The 24,077-nt window shown below is 40.2% G+C and overlaps 2 protein-coding genes and 3 pseudogenes across 2 annotated transcripts; all 5 read right to left on the reverse strand.

The window, feature by feature from the left end:
- Positions 1 to 170: 170 nt before the first annotated feature.
- Positions 171 to 2,779, reverse strand: LOC115633618 (GATA zinc finger domain-containing protein 14-like). The gene is given in 3 exon segments (XM_030531055.1): positions 171 to 1,018; positions 1,065 to 2,039; positions 2,327 to 2,779. Coding segments are annotated over 3 exon segments (2,043 nt in total). The 5' UTR covers positions 2,674 to 2,779; the 3' UTR covers positions 171 to 297.
- A 1,383-nt stretch (positions 2,780 to 4,162) lies between these two features.
- LOC115633619 lies at positions 4,163 to 7,608 on the reverse strand (annotated as a pseudogene).
- Positions 7,609 to 9,038: 1,430 nt separating this feature from the next.
- Positions 9,039 to 11,105, reverse strand: LOC115633620 (annotated as a pseudogene).
- Positions 11,106 to 14,329: 3,224 nt separating this feature from the next.
- On the reverse strand, positions 14,330 to 17,059 carry LOC115633614 (annotated as a pseudogene).
- A 2,337-nt stretch (positions 17,060 to 19,396) lies between these two features.
- On the reverse strand, positions 19,397 to 22,528 carry LOC115633613 (GATA zinc finger domain-containing protein 14-like). Its single transcript, XM_030531050.1, is given in 3 exon segments — positions 19,397 to 20,295; positions 20,360 to 21,331; positions 22,371 to 22,528. Coding segments are annotated over 3 exon segments (1,827 nt in total). The 5' UTR covers positions 22,520 to 22,528; the 3' UTR covers positions 19,397 to 19,589.
- Positions 22,529 to 24,077: the final 1,549 nt, after the last annotated feature.

Consider the following 24,077-nt stretch of genomic DNA (forward strand, 5'->3'; position numbering starts at 1 on the left):
TGTATATATTTATGTATGTAAAAGTTGAATTCATGAGTAAGGGACAGCATAAGCTTCACATATAATCTATTTGTCAATATATTTCTTATTTAGTATACAAAATGTTCTTATTATAATCATTCCATTTGGGAGAGTATTTTGTTTATTATTTTTGCGACGACGTGTCCTTTTGCCGCGGGGACGCCGTTGACCTGGAGCCTTTTCTCATTTCTTCGCGGACAAATAGTTCATGTGTTTTGTGGTTTCTTGGGCATTCCGAACTATCTCGGTCTCATCCTTGGTGCTTCCCTGGGCCTGTCAGTTCTCAGCATTCGGTTGGTGTATATGCGGCTGGGAACGTCGCGTGAAATTGCGATGACGCTGACGATATGATGCATTCGACTTTCCATCGTACATTTGTGATTTTGGTGATGAACTGCAACTATTTGACTCGTGCCCACTGGAGTTGTAGGCACAGCTCTTATCCTGATAAGAATTGTTTATGGACGTATTTTAGCGACGCCACGTCTCGCTGTGAATCTTCTGATTGTCTTTATTTTGGTGCCCATGAGGTGAGTGATGTTGCTATTGCTGCTGCTTTTGGAACCGTGGTGGGTTATCGTACGTATTACGATTGTGAAAGCGCCCTCCGCGCTTGTAATTGCCAGGCTCATAATTGCTAATATATGGGCGTTCGCTGCGATCATCCCGTTGGTCCCAATTGGAGTTCACAATGCTGCTGTAATTGTTGCTGCCAAGATTCCTCTCATAACGTTCCTGGGAATGCTTACGACGATCGTGTATGGTATATAGACGTAAATTACCGCCATCGCTACGCACGATGTGGTGGTCGTCATCGAAGCTTGCGCTATAGCGACGTTGTTGGTTGCGCGAACGTCCGTTTTGATTATCACCATCGATGGGGCGATTAAAACGAGTCTTGCGCCAGCTAGGGGAAGGCTTAGTCTCATCACGATCTTCACTGTTTCCCACAGACGCGTATTGATCGAGTCCTTCGGAGCGGGTAATAATTTGAACAATAAAAATGTTATTTTTAAGAGAATGGTTTCCACAATCGCAACACTTACTCTTCATTGGCCACCTGAGGGTGTTTCAAAGGACGCGGTGATGTGCGCGGCTGATATGGTCGTCGGCTTTGGCGATTCACGCCTCCTTCGTTATTTGAATTTCTGTTGCTTTCTCGTGCTTGTTCGTGCTCGACTTGACTGTAAAGATCACCACTACCAATATCCGCCTCGCCAAAACCAATATCGCAGAGCGAATCTTCACAGACTTGCTCGATCCATTTCTTCATCGTAGGCTGCAACTCAAAAGAATCGTGGGTGGACTCATTTGTTTGGCTGGCATTATCAGTGTTACTTCTCCCATGTCCTTCTATATACGCACTTTGAGACTCTTGTTGCTGCTGGTACTGAGTCTGCGGCTGCACAGCTACACTATTGTTATTAATACCATCGTCTTCCGCACTCTCAGCAACCAGGTAGTCTGAGTACATTGCCTCCAACTCGAAGCCAATGTGCTTAAAATGGCTGTAGAACAAATCCAACACCATAAGCAGCATAGCTTTTACTTTAGGCGTTAGCACCGGCTGCATTATCAGGTGGCGTCTAATATGGTACAGTAGTTGGTCAATTTCTACCTTATGGCGCGAGCGCATTATCTCGCCATTAAGCGTAATCTGTGATAAAATCAAACGCGCCAATCGAGTATTTATTACCAATGAGGTGTCATTGATCTCCCTTGTAAGTAGATTGAGCAGCGATTCACCCAAAATTGTAATAGGTGCATTGTTGGCCAAACGAACGCGATGATAGTATTCGCCTAAAAGTGTTATGGAGTTGTACAGACGATTCTTGTCATGCTCTCGGTATGCGTCTGCATTGATGAAATTTGTCTCCAGGATCTTTAGCATAGCACTTCGGACCTTTGTCTCTTTCGTAGTCAACGCATCGAAGTTCCGGGATGAAAAAAGTAGAGCAAATTTCAGAGCAGTGTCTCCATCGCCTAATGCCTTATCGTTTATATACTCCATGGACTCACTGCAATATAAAATAAGAAAATTATTAATATACTATTTTTTTGAGGCATATAATATATAAGGAAACAAAACTAATATTGCTCACAATGAGATATGTATTTTTGAAAAAATGGTCTATACGGTATTTAAGAAAGTTGTAAATTGTGGTAACAGAAACATGCTTAGCTCTGTGTGCACCAATGTTTACATGCATGTATTAGTAAATGTATGTATGTATATATTATTATTATTATTATATATTATTTATATATCTTTTTATATATTAATCATCAATGGACTTATACAAACCACAGCATCGATTCGTCGCGAATAATGTTGTAGAAATCCGTTTCTATGGCCTTTATCTTCCTGTTCAACAATATACCATCATCCTCCAGATCAAGGCCCTTCATCATGGCAATGATGTGGTCATAGACACAACCACCTGTTGGTATCATATAGTTGACAGGACCTGTTCCTACTCCCGCGTTCAGCATATTACAGGACATAACGTCGCGCAAAGTCTGCACCTCGCTGCCAGCACTGCCAATTCCATTGCTGTTCGTACTAGCGTTGTTTAAATTATTGTAAGATATTGTGTACTTGGTGCCGTTGCTGCTGCTGCTACTGTTGTGATTGCTAACTATATTAGCCATTTCTTGATCGGAATTGTTGCTGTTTGTGTGCGTTGTGTTTGTGAAGTTCCGTTTGTTTGCGTTCTCCACCAATGCCTGCTTATCCGTTCTATGCTACTGCCTCTGGCCGTATGAATAATACACGTAAATGTTCCTTTTTTTTAAATAGGTGATGAATAGAGTTAAAATGCACAGATCTATGAGTACTTAATTAAAATATTTTTTTTGTATAAAATAATTCGCGGGTGAACTAGTTCATTCACGAGCAGTTCGCAGCCATCAATAAGTGATGACACTCGCAACTATAACTTTTTTATGACAGTTTTATATTTTTATAATCTGTACATGAAATGTACAAGAGTACAATTCTAGGTTTGCGGGAGCTGAAAAATGTAACAGACAGATGGAGGCATGGCAGATCTCACAAAGTATATATATTCTTTATCAGCGTGACAAGACGAGTCGATCTATATCTGTCCGTCTGTCCGTGTGTCCTGGATCTCAGAGACAATAAGAGCTAGAGAGACCAACTTTTGCACACAGATACCTTATGTGTGTACCCCCCACTTTCCCCCTATGGGGGGTTTTCCCGATTTTCCATTCGTATAACTAATTTTAGTCTCAGATGCTTTATGTGAATTCGCAGAAAATGTGTATTTTGGAAATTCCCTCCCTCCGCGGTACCTCTAGAAATTGAGGCTCTAACCTACGTTTGGGCAGAGACACAAACTTATATTGACTATCGAACTCAGTTGAAAGTTGCTTAGTTAACTTTTGCAATTTTAAAAATTTATTTCCCACGTTATTATACATACGTGAGAAATTAAATTGGATGTCAATGCGTACAGGGCAGGACCACCTCAAGCCACCACAGCCTTTTTTAGGTGAGTAAACTTTGTCGAAGTCACGCCCACTTAATCCTGCACATTTAATATGAATAAAATTCTCGTACAACCAACAGCTAACAAACCGAAGTTGATCAAAATCAATTGAACCTTTAATTGTGCAAGACTTGTTTCAGCAAAACATTGTGGACTGAATAAATTTAAGGATGAATGACCTAAATAACGTAGATAGCGCAAAGCTTAAGAAGAATGCTGTAAGCTAAAATTGAGCAAAGAAAATGAGCGGTACTAAGATGAGCTTTTAGGTACTGCGACAAACAGCAAACACAAACAACAAAAGAAGGCTGAGTGAGAGCAAAGTGCACAATGAGAGGACTACCGCGAACACTCACACAAACCTTATGCACGCAAAGGGAGCTGCTTAAAAGCAAAATGCTAAATAATTGCAAAAACAAAAATAAAGTGAATTGACGCCGAAACTATAAAATTATGCACAACCAATAAACTGAGCACAATACGGGCCAAATAGACATTAACTTTACAATGTAAAACAATAATTACAAATTAAAAGCTGCTTTAAAATGAAAAATAATAAAAAACACACAGCTCAAGAAAAACACGTCTGTCATGTATATATTTATGTATGTAAAAGTTGAATTCATGAGTAAGGGACAGCATAAGCTTCACATATAATCTATTTGTCAATATATTATCTTATTTAGTATACAAAATGTTCTTATTATAATCATTCCATTTGGGAGAGTATTTTGTTTATTATTTTTGCGACGACGTGTCCTTTTGCCGCGGGGACGCCGTTGACCTGGAGCCTTTTCTCATTTCTGCGCGTACAAATAGTTCATGTGTTTTGTGGTTTGTTGGGCATTCCGAACTATCTCGGTCTCATCCTTGGTGCTTCCCTGGGCCTGTCAGTTCTCAGCATTCGGTTGGTGATGCTGACGATATGATGCATTCGACTTTCCATCGTCCATTTGTGATTTTGGTGATGAACTGCAACTATTTGACTCGTGCCCACTGGAGTTGTAGGCACAGTTCTTATCCTGATAAGAATTGTTTATGGACGTATTTTAGCGACGCCACGTCTCGCTGTGAATCCTCTGATTGTCTTTATTTTGGTGCCCATGAGGTGAGTGATGTTGCTATTGCTGCTGCTTTTGGAACCGTGGTGGGTTATCGTACGTATTACGATTGTGAAAGCGCCCTCCGCGCTTGTAATTGCCAGGCTCATAATTGCTAATATATGGGCGTTCGCTGCGATCATCCCGTTGGTCCCAATTGGAGTTCACAATGCTGCTGTAATTGTTGCTGCCAAGATTCCTCTCATAACGTTCCTGGGAATGCTTACGACGATCGTGTATGGTATATAGACGTAAATTACCGCCATCGCTACGCACGATGTGGTGGTCGTCATCGAAGCTTGCGCTATAGCGACGTTGTTGGTTGCGCGAACGTCCGTTTTGATTATCACCATCGATGGGGCGATTAAAACGAGTCTTGCGCCAGCTAGGGGAAGGCTTAGTCTCACTGTTTCCCACAGACGCGTATTGATCGAGTCCTTCGGAGCGGCTAATAATTTGAACAATAAAAATGTTATTTTTAAGAGAATGGTTTCCACAATCGCAACACTTACTCTTCATTGGCCACCTGAGGGTGTTTCAAAGGACGCGGTGATGTGCGCGGCTGATATGGTCGTCGGCTTTGGCGATTCACGCCTCCTTCGTTATTTGAATTTCTGTTGCTTTCTCGTGCTTGTTCGTGCTCGACTTGACTGTAAAGATCACCACTACCAATATCCGCCTCGCCAAAACCAATATCGCAGAGCGAATCTTCACAGACTTGCTCGATCCATTTCTTCATCGTAGGCTGCAACTCAAAAGAATCGTGGGTGGACTCATTTGTTTGGCTGGCATTATCAGTGTTACTTCTCCCATGTCCTTCTATATACGCACTTTGAGACTCTTGTTGCTGCTGGTACTGAGTCTGCGGCTGCACAGCTACACTATTGTTATTAATACCATCGTCTTCCGCACTCTCAGCAACCAGGTAGTCTGAGTACATTGCCTCCAACTCGAAGCCAATGTGCTTAAAATGGCTATAGAACAAATCCAACACCATAAGCAGCATAGCTTTTACTTTAGGCGTTAGCACCGGCTGCATTATCAGGTGGCGTCTAATATGGTACAGCAGTTGGTCAATTTCTACCTTATGGCGCGAGCGCATTATCTCGCATTAAGCGTAATCTGTGATAAAATCAAACGCGCCAATCGAGTATTTATTACCAATGAGGTGTCATTGATCTCCCTTGTAAGTAGATTGAGCAGCGATTCACCCAAAATTGTAATAGGTGCATTGTTGGCCAAACGAACGCGATGATAGTATTCGCCTAAAAGTGTTATGGAGTTGTACAGACGATTCTTGTCATGCTCTCGGTATGCGTCTGCATTGATGAAATTTTTCTCCAGGATCTTTAGCATAGCACTTCGGACCTTTGTCTCTTTCGTAGTCAACGCATCGAAGTTCCGGGATGAAAAAAGTAGAGCAAATTTCAGAGCAGTGTCTCCATCGCCTAATGCTTTATCGTTCATATACTCCATGGACTCACTGCAATATAAAATAAGAAAACAAGATAGAACGCTACAGTCGAGCAAGCCCGACAGTAAAATAGCCTGTACTCTCCACAAAAAGGAAAAATTAAAAAAAAAAAAAAATTTAAAAAAAAATAAATTATTAAAAAAATGAATGAATGAATTAATTAAAATAATTAATTAAATTAAATTAGAATACATGTTTATGTTCAGTTTTAACAGCACACATTTACATCACGTACCTATGCGTGTTTATATGCGTGTATGTATGCAGCACAAAGTTGAACAAAAGCAGCAACAACAACAGCTGCGGGCAGCGCTGCCGACAGAGCTGCAGGCAGCGCATTAGCAGCGATTTTACTTATGGCTATAACTTTCTTCAGATGAAGATGAAATTCGGCACACGGACACATTAGTACTAACTGGATGTACCTACCAAAATTGATTTTTAAATTCCGAGAATTACGGAAGTTATAAGAAAAAATACGAATTGCGGGGGAGTGGGGGGGTGTATCAGAAAAAATAAACAAACTCGTTCTGCCTAGGGCTTATAGGAACCTTGATACCAATTTTGGTTATCCTAGCTCTTGTACTTACTGAGATCCTTGCGCTCATACAGACAGACGGACAGACGGTCAGACGGACAGACGGACATGGCTATATCGACTCGTCTTCTCATCCTGATCAAGAATATATATACTTTGTGGGGTCTGCCACGCCTCCTTCTGTGTGTTACATACATGCGCACAAAACTAGTATAGCCTTTCACCCTTTGGGTACAGGCTATAATTATTAATATACTATTTTTTTGAGGCATATAATATATAAGAAAACAAAACTAATATTGCTCACAATGAGATATGTATTTTTGAAAAAATGGTCTATACGGTATTTAAGAAAGTTGTAAATTGTGGTAACAGAAACATGCTTAGCTCTGTGTGCACCAATGTTTACATGCATGTATTAGTAAATGTATGTATGTATATATTATTATTATTATTATATATTATTTATATATCTTTTTATATATTAATCATCAATGGACTTATACAAACCACAGCATCGATTCGTCGCGAATAATGTTGTAGAAATCCGTTTCTATGGCCTTTATCTTCCTGTTCAACAATATACCATCATCCTCCAGATCAAGGCCCTTCATCATGGCAATGATGTGGTCATAGACACAACCACCTGTTGGTATCATATAGTTGACAGGACCTGTTCCTACTCCCGCGTTCAGCATATTACAGGACATAACGTCGCGCAAAGTCTGCACCTCGCTGCCAGCACTGCCAATTCCATTGCTGTTCGTACTAGCGTTGTTTAAATTATTGTAAGATATTGTGTACTTGGTGCCGTTGCTGCTGCTGCTACTGTTGTGATTGCTAACTATATTAGCCATTTCTTGATCGGAATTGTTGCTGTTTGTGTGCGTTGTGTTTGTGAAGTTCCGTTTGTTTGCGTTCTCCACCAATGCCTGCTTATCCGTTCTATGCTACTGCCTCTGGCCGTATGAATAATACACGTAAATGTTCCTTTTTTTTAAATAGGTGATGAATAGAGTTAAAATGCACAGATCTATGAGTAATTAATTAAAATATTTTTTTTGTATAAAATAATACCGTGTGTTGGAGTGCGAATAGTTCGCGGGTGAACTAGTTCATTCACGAGCAGTTCGCAGCCATCAATAAGTGATGACACTCGCAACTATAACTTTTTTATGACAGTTTTATATTTTTATAATCTGTACATGAAATGTACAAGAGTACAATTCTAGGTTTGCGGGAGCTGAAAAATGTAACAGACAGATGGAGGCATGGCAGATCTCACAAAGTATATATATTCTTTATCAGCGTGACAAGACGAGTCGATCTATATCTGTCCGTCTGTCCGTGTGTCCTGGATCTCAGAGACAATAAGAGCTAGAGAGACCAACTTTTGCACACAGATACCTTATGTGTGTACCCCCCACTTTCCCCCTATGGGGGGTTTTCCCGATTTTCCATTCGTATAACTAATTTTAGTCTCAGATGCTTTATGTGAATTCGCAGAAAATGTGTATTTTGGAAATTCCCTCCCTCCGCGGTACCTCTAGAAATTGAGGCTCTAACCTACGTTTGGGCAGAGACACAAACTTATATTGACTATCGAACTCAGTTGAAAGTTGCTTAGTTAACTTTTGCAATTTTAAAAATTTATTTCCCACGTTATTATACATACGTGAGAAATTAAATTGGATGTCAATGCGTACAGGGCAGGACCACCTCAAGCCACCACAGTCTTTTTTAGGTGAGTAAACTTTGTCGAAGTCACGCCCACTTAATCCTGCACATTTAATATGAATAAAATTCTCGTACAACCAACAGCTAACAAACCGAAGTTGATCAAAATCAATTGAACCTTTAATTGTGCAAGACTTGTTTCAGCAAAACATTGTGGGCAGAATAAATATAAGGATGAATGACCTAAATAACGTAGTTAGCGCAAAGCTTAAGAAGAATGCTGTAAGCTAAAATTGAGCAAAGAAAATGAGCGGTACTAAGATGAGCTTTTAGGTACTGCGACAAACAGCAAACACAAACAACAAAAGAAGGCTGAGTGAGAGCAAAGTGCACAATGAGAGGACTACCGCGAACACTCACACAAACCTTATGCACGCAAAGGGAGCTGCTTAAAAGCAAAATTCTAAATAATTGCAAAAACAAAAATAAAGTGAATTGACGCCGAAACTATAAAATTATGCACAACCAATAAACTGAGCACAATACGGGCCAAATAGACATTAACTTTACAATGTAAAACAATAATTACAAATTAAAAGCTGCTTTAAAATGAAAAATAATAAAAAACACACAGCTCAAGAAAAACACGTCTGTCATGTATATATTTATGTATGTAAAAGTTGAATTCATGAGTAAGGGACAGCATAAGCTTCACATATAATCTATTTGTCAATATATTATCTTATTTAGTATATAAAATGTTCTTATTATAATCATTCCATTTGGGAGAGTATTTTGTTTATTATTTTTGCGACTACGTGTCCTTTTGCCGCGGGGACGCCGTTGACCTGGAGCCTTTTCTCATTTCTGCGCGTACAAATAGTTCATGTGTTTTGTGGTTTGTTGGGCATTCCGAACTATCTCGGTCTCATCCTTGGTGCTTCCCTGGGCCTGTCAGTTCTCAGCATTCGGTTGGTGTATATGCGGCTGGGAACGTCGCGTGAAATTGCGATGACGCTGACGATATGATGCATTCGACTTTCCATCGTACATTTGTGATTTTGGTGATGAACTGCAACTATTTGACTCGTGCCCACTGGAGTTGTAGGCACAGTTCTTATCCTGATAAGAATTGTTTATGGACGTATTTTAGCGACGCCACGTCTCGCTGTGAATCCTCTGATTGTCTTTATTTTGGTGCCCATGAGGTGAGTGATGTTGCTATTGCTGCTGCTTTTGGAACCGTGGTGGGTTATCGTACGTATTACGATTGTGAAAGCGCCCTCCGCGCTTGTAATTGCCAGGCTCATAATTGCTAATATATGGGCGTTCGCTGCGATCATCCCGTTGGTCCCAATTGGAGTTCACAATGCTGCTGTAATTGTTGCTGCCAAGATTCCTCTCATAACGTTCCTGGGAATGCTTACGACGATCGTGTATGGTATATAGACGTAAATTACCGCCATCGCTACGCACGATGTGGTGGTCGTCATCGAAGCTTGCGCTATAGCGACGTTGTTGGTTGCGCGAACGTCCGTTTTGATTATCACCATCGATGGGGCGATTAAAACGAGTCTTGCGCCAGCTAGGGGAAGGCTTAGTCTCACTGTTTCCCACAGACGCGTATTGATCGAGTCCTTCGGAGCGGCTAATAATTTGAACAATAAAAATGTTATTTTTAAGAGAATGGTTTCCACAATCGCAACACTTACTCTTCATTGGCCACCTGAGGGTGCTTCAAAGGACGCGGTGATGTGCGCGGCTGATATGGGCGTCGGCTTTGGCGATTCACGCCTCCTTCGTTACTTGAATTTCTGTTGCTTTCTCGTGCTTGTTCGTGCTCGACTTGACTGTAAAGATCACCACTACCAATATCCGCCTCGCCAAAACCAATATCGCAGAGGGAATCTTCACAGACTTGCTCGATCCATTTTTCATCGTAGGCTGCAACTCAAAAGAATCGTGGGTGGACTCATTTGTTTGGCTGGCATTATCAGTGTTACTTCTCCCATGTCCTTCTATATACGCACTTTGAGACTCTTGTTGCTGCTGGTACTGAGTCTGCGGCTGCACAGCTACACTATTGTTATTAATACCATCGTCTTCCGCACTCTCAGCAACCAGGTAGTCTGAGTACATTGCCTCCAACTCGAAGCCAATGTGCTTAAAATGGCTATAGAACAAATCCAACACCATAAGCAGCATAGCTTTTACTTTAGGCGTTAGCACCGGCTGCATTATCAGGTGGCGTCTAATATGGTACAGCAGTTGGTCAATTTCTACCTTATGGCGCGAGCGCATTATCTCGCATTAAGCGTAATCTGTGATAAAATCAAACGCGCCAATCGAGTATTTATTACCAATGAGGTGTCATTGATCTCCCTTGTAAGTAGATTGAGCAGCGATTCACCCAAAACTGTAATAGGTGCATTGTTGGCCAAACGAACGCGATGATAGTATTCGCCTAAAAGTGTTATAGAGTTGTACAGACGATTCTTGTCATGCTCTCGGTATGCGTCTGCATTGATGAAATTTGTCTCCAGGATCTTTAGCATAGCACTTCGGACCTTTGTCTCTTTCGTAGTCAACGCATCGAAGTTCCGGGATGAAAAAAGTAGAGCAAATTTCAGAGCAGTGTCTCCATCGCCTAATGCTTTATCGTTCATATACTCCATGGACTCCATGGCAATATAAAATAAGAAAATTATTAATATACTATTTTTTTGAGGCATATAATATATAAGGAAACAAAACTAATATTGCTCACAATGAGATATGTATTTTTGAAAAAATGGTCTATACGGTTGTAACGTTGTTACTCTGCCGCGGGTATGCTCGCCGGCCAGAGTATGCTGAAATAAATTAGGCACCCCAAAGTGCCGAGGTGTCCAACCAATAAAAGAAGGCGGTGTGCCAAAACTTCTCCACGTGTTTTATTCCAAAAGAATCAAAAATGCAGCCAGCGCTTCAGTGCGTGTTGGGCATGAGCCAGAAGAGAACTAACTTAAAACGAATTTACAATTACTTGCCTTCATGGCTTACTCTTCTTATAATTACTTGTACTTATAACTACTCGTAATGACGCGCGGCTGGTTGCTGCGCAACGCGTCGTTACACGGTATTTAAGAAAGTTGTAAATTGTGGTAACAGAAACATGCTTAGCTCTGTGTGCACCAATGTTTACATGCATGTATTAGTAAATGTATGTATGTATATATTATTATTATTATTATATATTATTTATATATCTTTTTATATATTAATCATCAATGGACTTATACAAACCACAGCATCGATTCGTCGCGAATAATGTTGTAGAAATCCGTTTCTATGGCCTTTATCTTCCTGGTCAACAATATTCCATCATCCTCCAGGTCAAGGCCCTTCATCATGGCAATGATGTGGTCGTAGACACAACCACCTGTTGGTATCATATAGTTGACAGGACCTGTTCCTACTCCCGCGTTCAGCATATTACAGGACATAACGTCGCGCAAAGTCTGCACCTCGCTGCCAGCACTGCCAATTCCATTGCTGTTCGTACTAGCGTTGTTTAAATTATTGTAAGATATTGTGTACTTGGTGCCGTTGCTGCTGCTGCTACTGTTGTGATTGCTAACTATATTAGCCATTTCTTGATCGGAATTGTTGCTGTTTGTGTGCGTTGTGTTTGTGAAGTTCCGTTTGTTTGCGTTCTCCACCAATGCCTGCTTATCCGTTCTATGCTACTGCCTCTGGCCGTATGAATAATACACGTAAATGTTCCTTTTTTATACTCTGTACATGAAATGTATAAGAGTATATTAGGTTTGCGGGAGCTGAAAAATGTAACAGGCAGAAGGAGGCGTGGCAGACCCCACAAAGTATATATATATTCTTGATCAGCATGACGAGACGAGTCGATCTAGCCCTGTCTGTCCGTCTGTCCGTCCGTATGAACACCTGGATCTCAGAGACTATAAGAGATAGAGACACCAAATTTTGCACAAAGATGCGTTATGTGTGTATTCTATACGAGTTTGTTTTATTTTTTTGATTTTCCCCCCCCCCCACTTCCCCCCTATGGGGGTTTTCCCGATTTTCCATTCGTATAATCGCCTATATCTCGGAGACTATAAGACCTACGAACACCAAATTTTAGTCCCAGATGCCTTATGTGAATACGTAGAAAATGTATATTTTGGAATTCCCCTCCCTCCCCCCTCTACCCCGCAAATCGTAACTCCCGTAATTCTTGGAATTTCGAACTAAAATTTTGGAAATACCCCCAGTTGGTTATTATGTGTCCGTATGCCAAATTTCATTATGATAGACCGATTTAACAAGAAGTTATAGCCATAAATATATTTGCTGATGCAGCGCTGCTCAAGCGCTGCCCGCGACTGTTGTTGATGTTGCTGTTTGGTTGACTGCGAAAATGCTTACACAGACACGAATTGATGCGCATAGGCATACATACACTCACACAGACGCAATTGCTATGTAAATGTGCAATTATACACCCTTTACGTGAGTTCGAATACCGAGAGAGGTAAAATCGATCAAATTTTTTTTTATTTTCTTAATTTTTTTATTTTCTATAATTATTGTAAACATATGTACAGAGTATTTCAAAGTCGGGACACCCGACTTTAGCTTTTTTACTTGTTTTAAATAGGTGATGAATAGAGTTAAAATGCACAGATCTATTAGTACTTAATTAAAATATTTTTTTTGTATAAAATAATACCGTGTGTTTGAGTGCGAACAGTTCGCGGGTGAACTAGTTCATTCACGAGCAGTTCGCAGCCATCAATAAGTGATGACACTCGCAACTATAACTTTTTTATGACAGTTTTATATTTTTATAATCTGTACATGAAATGTACAAGAGTACAATTCTAGGTTTGCGGGAGCTGAAAAATGTAACAGACAGATGGAGGCATGGCAGATCTCACAAAGTATATATATTCTTTATCAGCGTGACAAGACGAGTCGATCTATATCTGTCCGTCTGTCCGTGTGTCCTGGATCTCAGAGACAATAAGAGCTAGAGAGACCAACTTTTGCACACAGATACCTTATGTGTGTACCCCCCACTTTCCCCCTATGGGGGGTTTTCCCGATTTTCCATTCGTATAACTAATTTTAGTCTCAGATGCTTTATGTAAATTCGCAGAAAATGTGTATTTTGGAAATTCCCTCCCTCCGCGGTACCTCTAGAAATTGAGGCTCTAACCTACGTTTGGGCAGAGACACAAACTTATATTGACTATCGAACTCAGTTGAAAGTTGCTTAGTTAACTTTTGCAATTTTAAAAATTTATTTCCCACGTTATAATACATACGTGAGAAATTAAATTGGATGTCAATGCGTACAGGGCAGGACCACCTCAAGCCAGGTGAGTAAACTTTGTCGAAGTCACGCCCACTTAATCCTGCACATTTAATATGAATAAAATTCTCGTACAACCAACAGCTAACAAACCGAAGTTGATCAAAATCAATTGAACCTTTAATTGTGCAAGACTTGTTTCAGCAAAACATTGTGGGCAGAATAAATATAAGGATGAATGACCTAAATAACGTAGTTAGCGCAAAGCTTAAGAAGAATGCTGTAAGCTAAAATTGAGCAAAGAAAATGAGCGGTACTAAGATGAGCTTTTAGGTACTGCGACAAACAGCAAACACAAACAACAAAAGAAGGCTGAGTGAGAGCAAAGTGCACAATGAGAGGACTACCGCGAACACTCACACAAACCTTATGCACGCAAAGGGAGCTGCTTAAAAGCAAAATTCTAAATAATTGCAAAAACAAAAATAAAGTGAATTGACGCCGAAACTATAAAATTATGCACAACCAATAAACTGAGCACAATACGGGCCAAATAGACATTAACTTTACAATGTAAAACAATAATTACAAATTAAAAGCTGCTTTAAAATGAAAAATAATAAAAAACACACAGCTCAAGAAAAACACGTCTGTCATGTATATATTTATGTATGTAAAAGTTGAATTCATGAGTAAGGGACAGCATAAGCTTCACATATAATCTATTTGTCAATATATTATCTTATTTAGTATACAAAATGTTCTTATTATAATCATTCCATTTGGGAGAGTATTTTGTTTATTATTTTTGCGACGACGTGTCCTTTTGCCGCGGGGACGTCGTTGACCTGGAGCCTTTTCTCATTTCTGCGCGTACAAATAGTTCATGTGTTTTGTGGTTTGTTGGGCATTCCGAACTATCTCGGTCTAATCCTTGGTGCTTCCCTGGGCCTGTCAGTTCTCAGCATTCGGTTGGTGTATATGCGGCTGGGAACGTCGCGTGAAATTGCGATGACGCTGACGATATGATGCATTCGACTTTCCATCGTACATTTGTGATTTTGGTGATGAACTGCAACTATTTGACTCGTGCCCACTGGAGTTGTAGGCACAGTTCTTATCCTGATAAGAATTGTTTATGGACGTATTTTAGCGACGCCACGTCTCGCTGTGAATCCTCTGATTGTCTTTATTTTGGTGCCCATGAGGTGAGTGATGTTGCTATTGCTGCTGCTTTTGGAACCGTGGTGTGTTATCGTACGTATTACGATTGTGAAAGCGACCTCCGCGCTTGTAATTGCCAGGCTCATAATTGCTAATATATGGGCGTTCGCTGCGATCATCCCGTTGGTCCCAATTGGAGTTCACAATGCTGCTGTAATTGTTGCTGCCAAGATTCCTCTCATAACGTTCCTGGGAATGCTTACGACGATCGTGTATGGTATATAGACGTAAATTACCGCCATCGCTACGCACGATGTGGTGGTCGTCATCGAAGCTTGCGCTATAGCGACGTTGTTGGTTGCGCGAACGTCCGTTTTGATTATCACCATCGATGGGGCGATTAAAACGAGTCTTGCGCCAGCTAGGGGAAGGCTTAGTCTCACTGTTTCCCACAGACGCGTATTGATCGAGTCCTTCGGAGCGGCTAATAATTTGAACAATAAAAATGTTATTTTTAAGAGAATGGTTTCCACAATCGCAACACTTACTCTTCATTGGCCACCTGAGGGTGCTTCAAAGGACACGGTGATGTGCGCGGCTGATATGGGCGTCGGCTTTGGCGATTCTCGCCTCCTTCGTTACTTGAATTTATGTTGCTTTCTCGTGCTTGTTCGTGCTCGACTTGACTGTAAAGATCACCACTACCAATATCCGCCTCGCCAAAACCAATATCGCAGAGCGAATCTTCACAGACTTGCTCGATCCATTTTTCATCGTAGGCTGCAACTCAAAAGAATCGTGGGTGGACTCATTTGTTTGGCTGGCATTATCAGTGTTACTTCTCCCATGTCCTTCTATATACGCACTTTGAGACTCTTGTTGCTGCTGGTACTGAGTCTGCGGCTGCACAGCTACACTATTGTTATTAATACCATCGTCTTCCGCACTCTCAGCAACCAGGTAGTCTGAGTACATTGCCTCCAACTCGAAGCCAATGTGCTTAAAATGGCTGTAGAACAAATCCAACACCATAAGCAGCATAGCTTTTACTTTAGGCGTTAGCACCGGCTGCATTATCAGGTGGCGTCTAATATGGTACAGTAGTTGGTCAATTTCTACCTTATGGCGCGAGCGCATTATCTCGCCATTAAGCGTAATCTGTGATAAAATCAAACGCGCCAATCGAGTATTTATTACCAATGAGGTGTCATTGATCTCCCTTGTAAGTAGATTGAGCAGCGATTCACCCAAAATTGTAATAGGTGCATTGTTGGCCAAACGAACGCGATGATAGTATTCGCCTAAAAGTGTTATGGAGTTGTACAGACGATTCTTGTCATGCTCTCGGTATGCGTCTGCATTGATGAAATTTGTCTCCAGGATCTTTAGCATAGCACTTCGGACCTTTGTCTCTTTCGTAGTCAACGCATCGAAGTTCAGGGATGAAAAAAGTAGAGCAAATTTCAGAGCAGTGTCTCCATCGCCTAATACTTTATCGTTCATATACTCCATGGACTCACTGCAATATAAAATAAGAAAATTATTTATATACTATTTTTTTGAGGCATATAATATATAAGGAAACAAAACTAATATTGCTCACAATGAGATATGTATTTTTGAAAAAATGGTCTATACGGTATTTAAGAAAGTTGTAAATTGTGGTAACAGAAACATGCTTAGCTCTGTGTGCACCAATGTTTACATGCATGTATTAGTAAATGTATGTATGTATATATTATTATTATTATTATATATTATTTATATATCTTTTTATATATTAATCATCAATGGACTTATACAAACCACAGCATCGATTCGTCGCGAATAATGTTGTAGAAATCCGTTTCTATGGCCTTTATCTTCCTGTTCAACAATATACCATCATCCTCCAGATCAAGGCCCTTCATCATGGCAATGATGTGGTCATAGACACAACCACCTGTTGGTATCATATAGTTGACAGGACCTGTTCCTACTCCCGCGTTCAGCATATTACAGGACATAACGTCGCGCAAAGTCTGCACCTCGCTGCCAGCACTGCCAATTCCATTGCTGTTCGTACTAGCGTTGTTTAAATTATTGTAAGATATTGTGTACTTGGTGCCGTTGCTGCTGCTGCTACTGTTGTGATTGCTAACTATATTAGCCATTTCTTGATCGGAATTGTTGCTGTTTGTGTGCGTTGTGTTTGTGAAGTTCCGTTTGTTTGCGTTCTCCACCAATGCCTGCTTATCCGTTCTATGCTACTGCCTCTGGCCGTATGAATAATACACGTAAATGTTCCTTTTTTATACTCTGTACATGAAATGTATAAGAGTATATTAGGTTTGCGGGAGCTGAAAAATGTAACAGGCAGAAGGAGGCGTGGCAGACCCCACAAAGTATATATATATTCTTGATCAGCATGACGAGACGAGTCGATCTAGCCCTGTCTGTCCGTCTGTCCGTCCGTATGAACACCTGGATCTCAGAGACTATAAGAGATAGAGACACCAAATTTTGCACAAAGATGCGTTATGTGTGTATTCTATACGAGTTTGTTTTATTTTTTTGATTTTCCCCCCCCCCCCACTTCCCCCCTATGGGGGTTTTCCCGATTTTCCATTCGTATAATCGCCTATATCTCGGAGACTATAAGACCTACGAACACCAAATTTTAGTCCCAGATGCCTTATGTGAATACGTAGAAAATGTATATTTTGGAATTCCCCTCCCTCCCCCCTCTACCCCGCAAATCGTAACTCCCGTAATTCTTGGAATTTCGAACTAAAATTTTGGAAATACCCCCAGTTGGTTATTATGTGTCCGTATGCCAAATTTCATTATGATAGACCGATTTAACAAGAAGTTATAGCCATAAATATATTTGCTGATGCAGCGCTGCTCAAGCGCTGCCCGCGACTGTTGTTGATGTTGCTGTTTGGTTGACTGCGAAAATGCTTACACAGACACGAATTGATGCGCATAGGCATACATACACTCACACAGACGCAATTGCTATGTAAATGTGCAATTATACACCCTTTACGTGAGTTCGAATACCGAGAGAGGTAAAATCGATCAAATTTTTTTTTATTTTCTTAATTTTTTTATTTTCTATAATTATTGTAAACATATGTACAGAGTATTTCAAAGTCGGGACACCCGACTTTAGCTTTTTTACTTGTTTTAAATAGGTGATGAATAGAGTTAAAATGCACAGATCTATTAGTACTTAATTAAAATATTTTTTTTGTATAAAATAATACCGTGTGTTTGAGTGCGAACAGTTCGCGGGTGAACTAGTTCATTCACGAGCAGTTCGCAGCCATCAATAAGTGATGACACTCGCAACTATAACTTTTTTATGACAGTTTTATATTTTTATAATCTGTACATGAAATGTACAAGAGTACAATTCTAGGTTTGCGGGAGCTGAAAAATGTAACAGACAGATGGAGGCATGGCAGATCTCACAAAGTATATATATTCTTTATCAGCGTGACAAGACGAGTCGATCTATATCTGTCCGTCTGTCCGTGTGTCCTGGATCTCAGAGACAATAAGAGCTAGAGAGACCAACTTTTGCACACAGATACCTTATGTGTGTACCCCCCACTTTCCCCCTATGGGGGGTTTTCCCGATTTTCCATTCGTATAACTAATTTTAGTCTCAGATGCTTTATGTAAATTCGCAGAAAATGTGTATTTTGGAAATTCCCTCCCTCCGCGGTACCTCTAGAAATTGAGGCTCTAACCTACGTTTGGGCAGAGACACAAACTTATATTGACTATCGAACTCAGTTGAAAGTTGCTTAGTTAACTTTTGCAATTTTAAAAATTTATTTCCCACGTTATAATACATACGTGAGAAATTAAATTGGATGTCAATGCGTACAGGGCAGGACCACCTCAAGCCAGGTGAGTAAACTTTGTCGAAGTCACGCCCACTTAATCCTGCACATTTAATATGAATAAAATTCTCGTACAACCAACAGCTAACAAACCGAAGTTGATCAAAATCAATTGAACCTTTAATTGTGCAAGACTTGTTTCAGCAAAACATTGTGGGCAGAATAAATATAAGGATGAATGACCTAAATAACGTAGTTAGCGCAAAGCTTAAGAAGAATGCTGTAAGCTAAAATTGAGCAAAGAAAATGAGCGGTACTAAGATGAGCTTTTAGGTACTGCGACAAACAGCAAACACAAACAACAAAAGAAGGCTGAGTGAGAGCAAAGTGCACAATGAGAGGACTACCGCGAACACTCACACAAACCTTATGCACGCAAAGGGAGCTGCTTAAAAGCAAAATTCTAAATAATTGCAAAAACAAAAATAAAGTGAATTGACGCCGAAACTATAAAATTATGCACAACCAATAAACTGAGCACAATACGGGCCAAATAGACATTAACTTTACAATGTAAAACAATAATTACAAATTAAAAGCTGCTTTAAAATGAAAAATAATAAAAAACACACAGCTCAAGAAAAACACGTCTGTCATGTATATATTTATGTATGTAAAAGTTGAATTCATGAGTAAGGGACAGCATAAGCTTCACATATAATCTATTTGTCAATATATTTCTTATTTAGTATACAAAATGTTCTTATTATAATCATTCCATTTGGGAGAGTATTTTGTTTATTATTTTTGCGACGACGTGTCCTTTTGCCGCGGGGACGCCGTTGACCTGGAGCCTTTTCTCATTTCTTCGCGGACAAATAGTTCATGTGTTTTGTGGTTTCTTGGGCATTCCGAACTATCTCGGTCTCATCCTTGGTGCTTCCCTGGGCCTGTCAGTTCTCAGCATTCGGTTGGTGTATATGCGGCTGGGAACGTCGCGTGAAATTGCGATGACGCTGACGATATGATGCATTCGACTTTCCATCGTACATTTGTGATTTTGGTGATGAACTGCAACTATTTGACTCGTGCCCACTGGAGTTGTAGGCACAGCTCTTATCCTGATAAGAATTGTTTATGGACGTATTTTAGCGACGCCACGTCTCGCTGTGAATCTTCTGATTGTCTTTATTTTGGTGCCCATGAGGTGAGTGATGTTGCTATTGCTGCTGCTTTTGGAACCGTGGTGGGTTATCGTACGTATTACGATTGTGAAAGCGCCCTCCGCGCTTGTAATTGCCAGGCTCATAATTGCTAATATATGGGCGTTCGCTGCGATCATCCCGTTGGTCCCAATTGGAGTTCACAATGCTGCTGTAATTGTTGCTGCCAAGATTCCTCTCATAACGTTCCTGGGAATGCTTACGACGATCGTGTGTGGTATATAGACGTAAATTACCGCCATCGCTACGCACGATGTGGTGGTCGTCATCGAAGCTTGCGCTATAGCGACGTTGTTGGTTGCGCGAACGTCCGTTTTGATTATCACCATCGATGGGGCGATTAAAACGAGTCTTGCGCCAGCTAGGGGAAGGCTTAGTCTCATCACGATCTTCACTGTTTCCCACAGACGCGTATTGATCGAGTCCTTCGGAGCGGCTAATAATTTGAACAATAAAAATGTTATTTTTAAGAGAATGGTTTCCACAATCGCAACACTTACTCTTCATTGGCCACCTGAGGGTGTTTCAAAGGACGCGGTGATGTGCGCGGCTGATATGGTCGTCGGCTTTGGCGATTCACGCCTCCTTCGTTATTTGAATTTCTGTTGCTTTCTCGTGCTTGTTCGTGCTCGACTTGACTGTAAAGATCACCACTACCAATATCCGCCTCGCCAAAACCAATATCGCAGAGCGAATCTTCACAGACTTGCTCGATCCATTTCTTCATCGTAGGCTGCAACTCAAAAGAATCGTGGGTGGACTCATTTGTTTGGCTGGCATTATCAGTGTTACTTCTCCCATGTCCTTCTATATACGCACTTTGAGACTCTTGTTGCTGCTGGTACTGAGTCTGCGGCTGCACAGCTACACTATTGTTATTAATACCATCGTCTTCCGCACTCTCAGCAACCAGGTAGTCTGAGTACATTGCCTCCAACTCGAAGCCAATGTGCTTAAAATGGCTGTAGAACAAATCCAACACCATAAGCAGCATAGCTTTTACTTTAGGCGTTAGCACCGGCTGCATTATCAGGTGGCGTCTAATATGGTACAGTAGTTGGTCAATTTCTACCTTATGGCGCGAGCGCATTATCTCGCCATTAAGCGTAATCTGTGATAAAATCAAACGCGCCAATCGAGTATTTATTACCAATGAGGTGTCATTGATCTCCCTTGTAAGTAGATTGAGCAGCGATTCACCCAAAATTGTAATAGGTGCATTGTTGGCCAAACGAACGCGATGATAGTATTCGCCTAAAAGTGTTATGGAGTTGTACAGACGATTCTTGTCATGCTCTCGGTATGCGTCTGCATTGATGAAATTTGTCTCCAGGATCTTTAGCATAGCACTTCGGACCTTTGTCTCTTTCGTAGTCAACGCATCGAAGTTCCGGGATGAAAAAAGTAGAGCAAATTTCAGAGCAGTGTCTCCATCGCCTAATGCCTTATCGTTTATATACTCCATGGACTCACTGCAATATAAAATAAGAAAACAAGATAGAACGCTACAGTCGAGCAAGCCCGACAGTAAAATAGCCTGTACTCTCCACAAAAAGGAAAAATTAAAAAAAAAAAAAATTTAAAAAAAAATAAATTATTAAAAAAAATGAATGAATGAATTAATTAAAATAATTAATTAAATTAAATTAGAATACATGTTTATGTTCAGTTTTAACAGCACACATTTACATCACGTACCTATGCGTGTTTATATGCGTGTATGTATGCAGCACAAAGTTGAACAAAAGCAGCAACAACAACAGCTGCGGGCAGCGCTGCCGACAGAGCTGCAGGCAGCGCATTAGCAGCGATTTTACTTATGGCTATAACTTTCTTCAGATGAAGATGAAATTCGGCACACGGACACATTAGTACTAACTGGATGTACCTACCAAAATTGATTTTTAAATTCCGAGAATTACGGAAGTTATAAGAAAAAATACGAATTGCGGGGGAGTGGGGGGGTGTATCAGAAAAAATAAACAAACTCGTTCTGCCTAGGGCTTATAGGAACCTTGATACCAATTTTGGTTATCCTAGCTCTTGTACTTACTGAGATCCTTGCGCTCATACAGACAGACGGACAGACGGTCAGACGGACAGACGGACATGGCTATATCGACTCGTCTTCTCATCCTGATCAAGAATATATATACTTTGTGGGGTCTGCCACGCCTCCTTCTGTGTGTTACATACATGCGCACAAAACTAGTATAGCCTTTCACCCTTTGGGTACAGGCTATAATTATTAATATACTATTTTTTTGAGGCATATAATATATAAGAAAACAAAACTAATATTGCTCACAATGAGATATGTATTTTTGAAAAAATGGTCTATACGGTATTTAAGAAAGTTGTAAATTGTGGTAACAGAAACATGCTTAGCTCTGTGTGCACCAATGTTTACATGCATGTATTAGTAAATGTATGTATGTATATATTATTATTATTATTATATATTATTTATATATCTTTTTATATATTAATCATCAATGGACTTATACAAACCACAGCATCGATTCGTCGCGAATAATGTTGTAGAAATCCGTTTCTATGGCCTTTATCTTCCTGTTCAACAATATACCATCATCCTCCAGGTCAAGGCCCTTCATCATGGCAATGATGTGGTCGTAGACACAACCCCCTGTTGGTATCATATAGTTGACAGGACCTGTTCCTACTCCCGCGTTCCCGCACCTCGCTGCCAGCACTGCCAATTCCATTGCTGTTCGTACTAGCGTTGTTTAAATTATTGTAAGATATTGTGTACTTGGTGCCGTTGCTGCTGCTGCTACTGTTGTGATTGCTAACTATATTAGCCATTTCTTGATCGGAATTGTTGCTGTTTGTGTGCGTTGTGTTTGTGAAGTTCCGTTTGTTTGCGTTCTCCACCAATGCCTGCTTATCCATTCTATGCTACTGCCTCTGGCCGTAATTATGAATAATACACGTAAACGTAAATAGGTGATGAATAGTGTTAAAATGCACAGATCTATGAGTACTTAATTAAAATATTTTTTTTATAAAATAATACCGTGTGTTGGAGTGCGAACAGTTCGCGGGTGAACTAGTTCATTCACGAGCAGTTCGCAGCCATCAATAAGTGATGACACTCGCAACTATAACTTTTTTATGACAGTTTTATATTTTTATGATATGTACATGAAATGTACAAGAGTACAATTCTAGGTTTGCGGGAGCTGAAAAATGTAACAGACAGATGGAGGCATGGCAGATCTCACAAAGTATATATATTCTTTATCAGCGTGATGTGATGTGATACATCAACTATACCATATCTGCAAAATAATTCTCTTAACGTTTTTATTGTAAACGATGACGTAATTTCCTTTGTTTTAAAAACTTCTACCCATTTAGAGAAAGAATCTACACATATCAATAAATAAAAATTATTTATTTATTTATTACCTGACCATTTGATTTCCACGGTATCAAAGTAGACTTTTCTGGACTTGGTTGTGATTCCTGGCATTCTTATAAAACTTGATTCCTAAGTTTTGTTGGAACTATTACACGATGACCCCATAAGATACAATCGTACTCAACTGTTAGCTCATTTGCTTTATTTATGAAATTTGAGAATTCAGCCTTGCTTAATTTTTGTAACGATCCAATTTTAATGGAAACTTCGCACACCTTTGAAAGGATTGAACAAGGCATGAGCCTTGTTTCACGAGCAATACTCTTGAAATTCAATTTAAACGGTATATCAGATTGAATGAAGTTAATATAATTGTATTCCTCATCTTCGTTTGACTTGTATAACTGAGGCATCCGTGAAAGTCCGTCAGCCTCGTTTAATGAACCTTTTATGTATTCAACTGTGTATTGAATCCTGACGATATTAAAGCCCACCTCTGCAAACGTGCAGACGCCATATTGGCCAGTGGCAATCCTTTTTATCTCCAAATATTCCCAAGAGGGGCTTATGATCAGTTCTCAAGATGAACTTGATCCCTAGAAGGTATTGTTTCAGCTTCATTACACTATATACAATTGCGAGAGCTTCCTTATCCAGTGTGCTATAATTAATTTCACTTTTTGATAAGGCTCTGGAAACAAATGCTATCGGTTTAAGACCATCAGCAAATCTATGTGCTAGTACGCCAGATACGGCATTACTACTGGCATCAGTCGTTTAGACAATAGGCAAGTTTGCGTCATAATGCACTAAGACTTGTTCTGAAGTTATCT

The sequence above is a fragment of the Scaptodrosophila lebanonensis genome, unplaced genomic scaffold (genome assembly GCF_003285725.1).
Source record: "Scaptodrosophila lebanonensis strain 11010-0011.00,11010-0021.00 unplaced genomic scaffold, SlebRS2 tig00001502-arrow-arrow-pilon, whole genome shotgun sequence".
In the NCBI taxonomy this organism is placed as follows: Eukaryota; Metazoa; Arthropoda; class Insecta; order Diptera; family Drosophilidae; genus Scaptodrosophila; species Scaptodrosophila lebanonensis.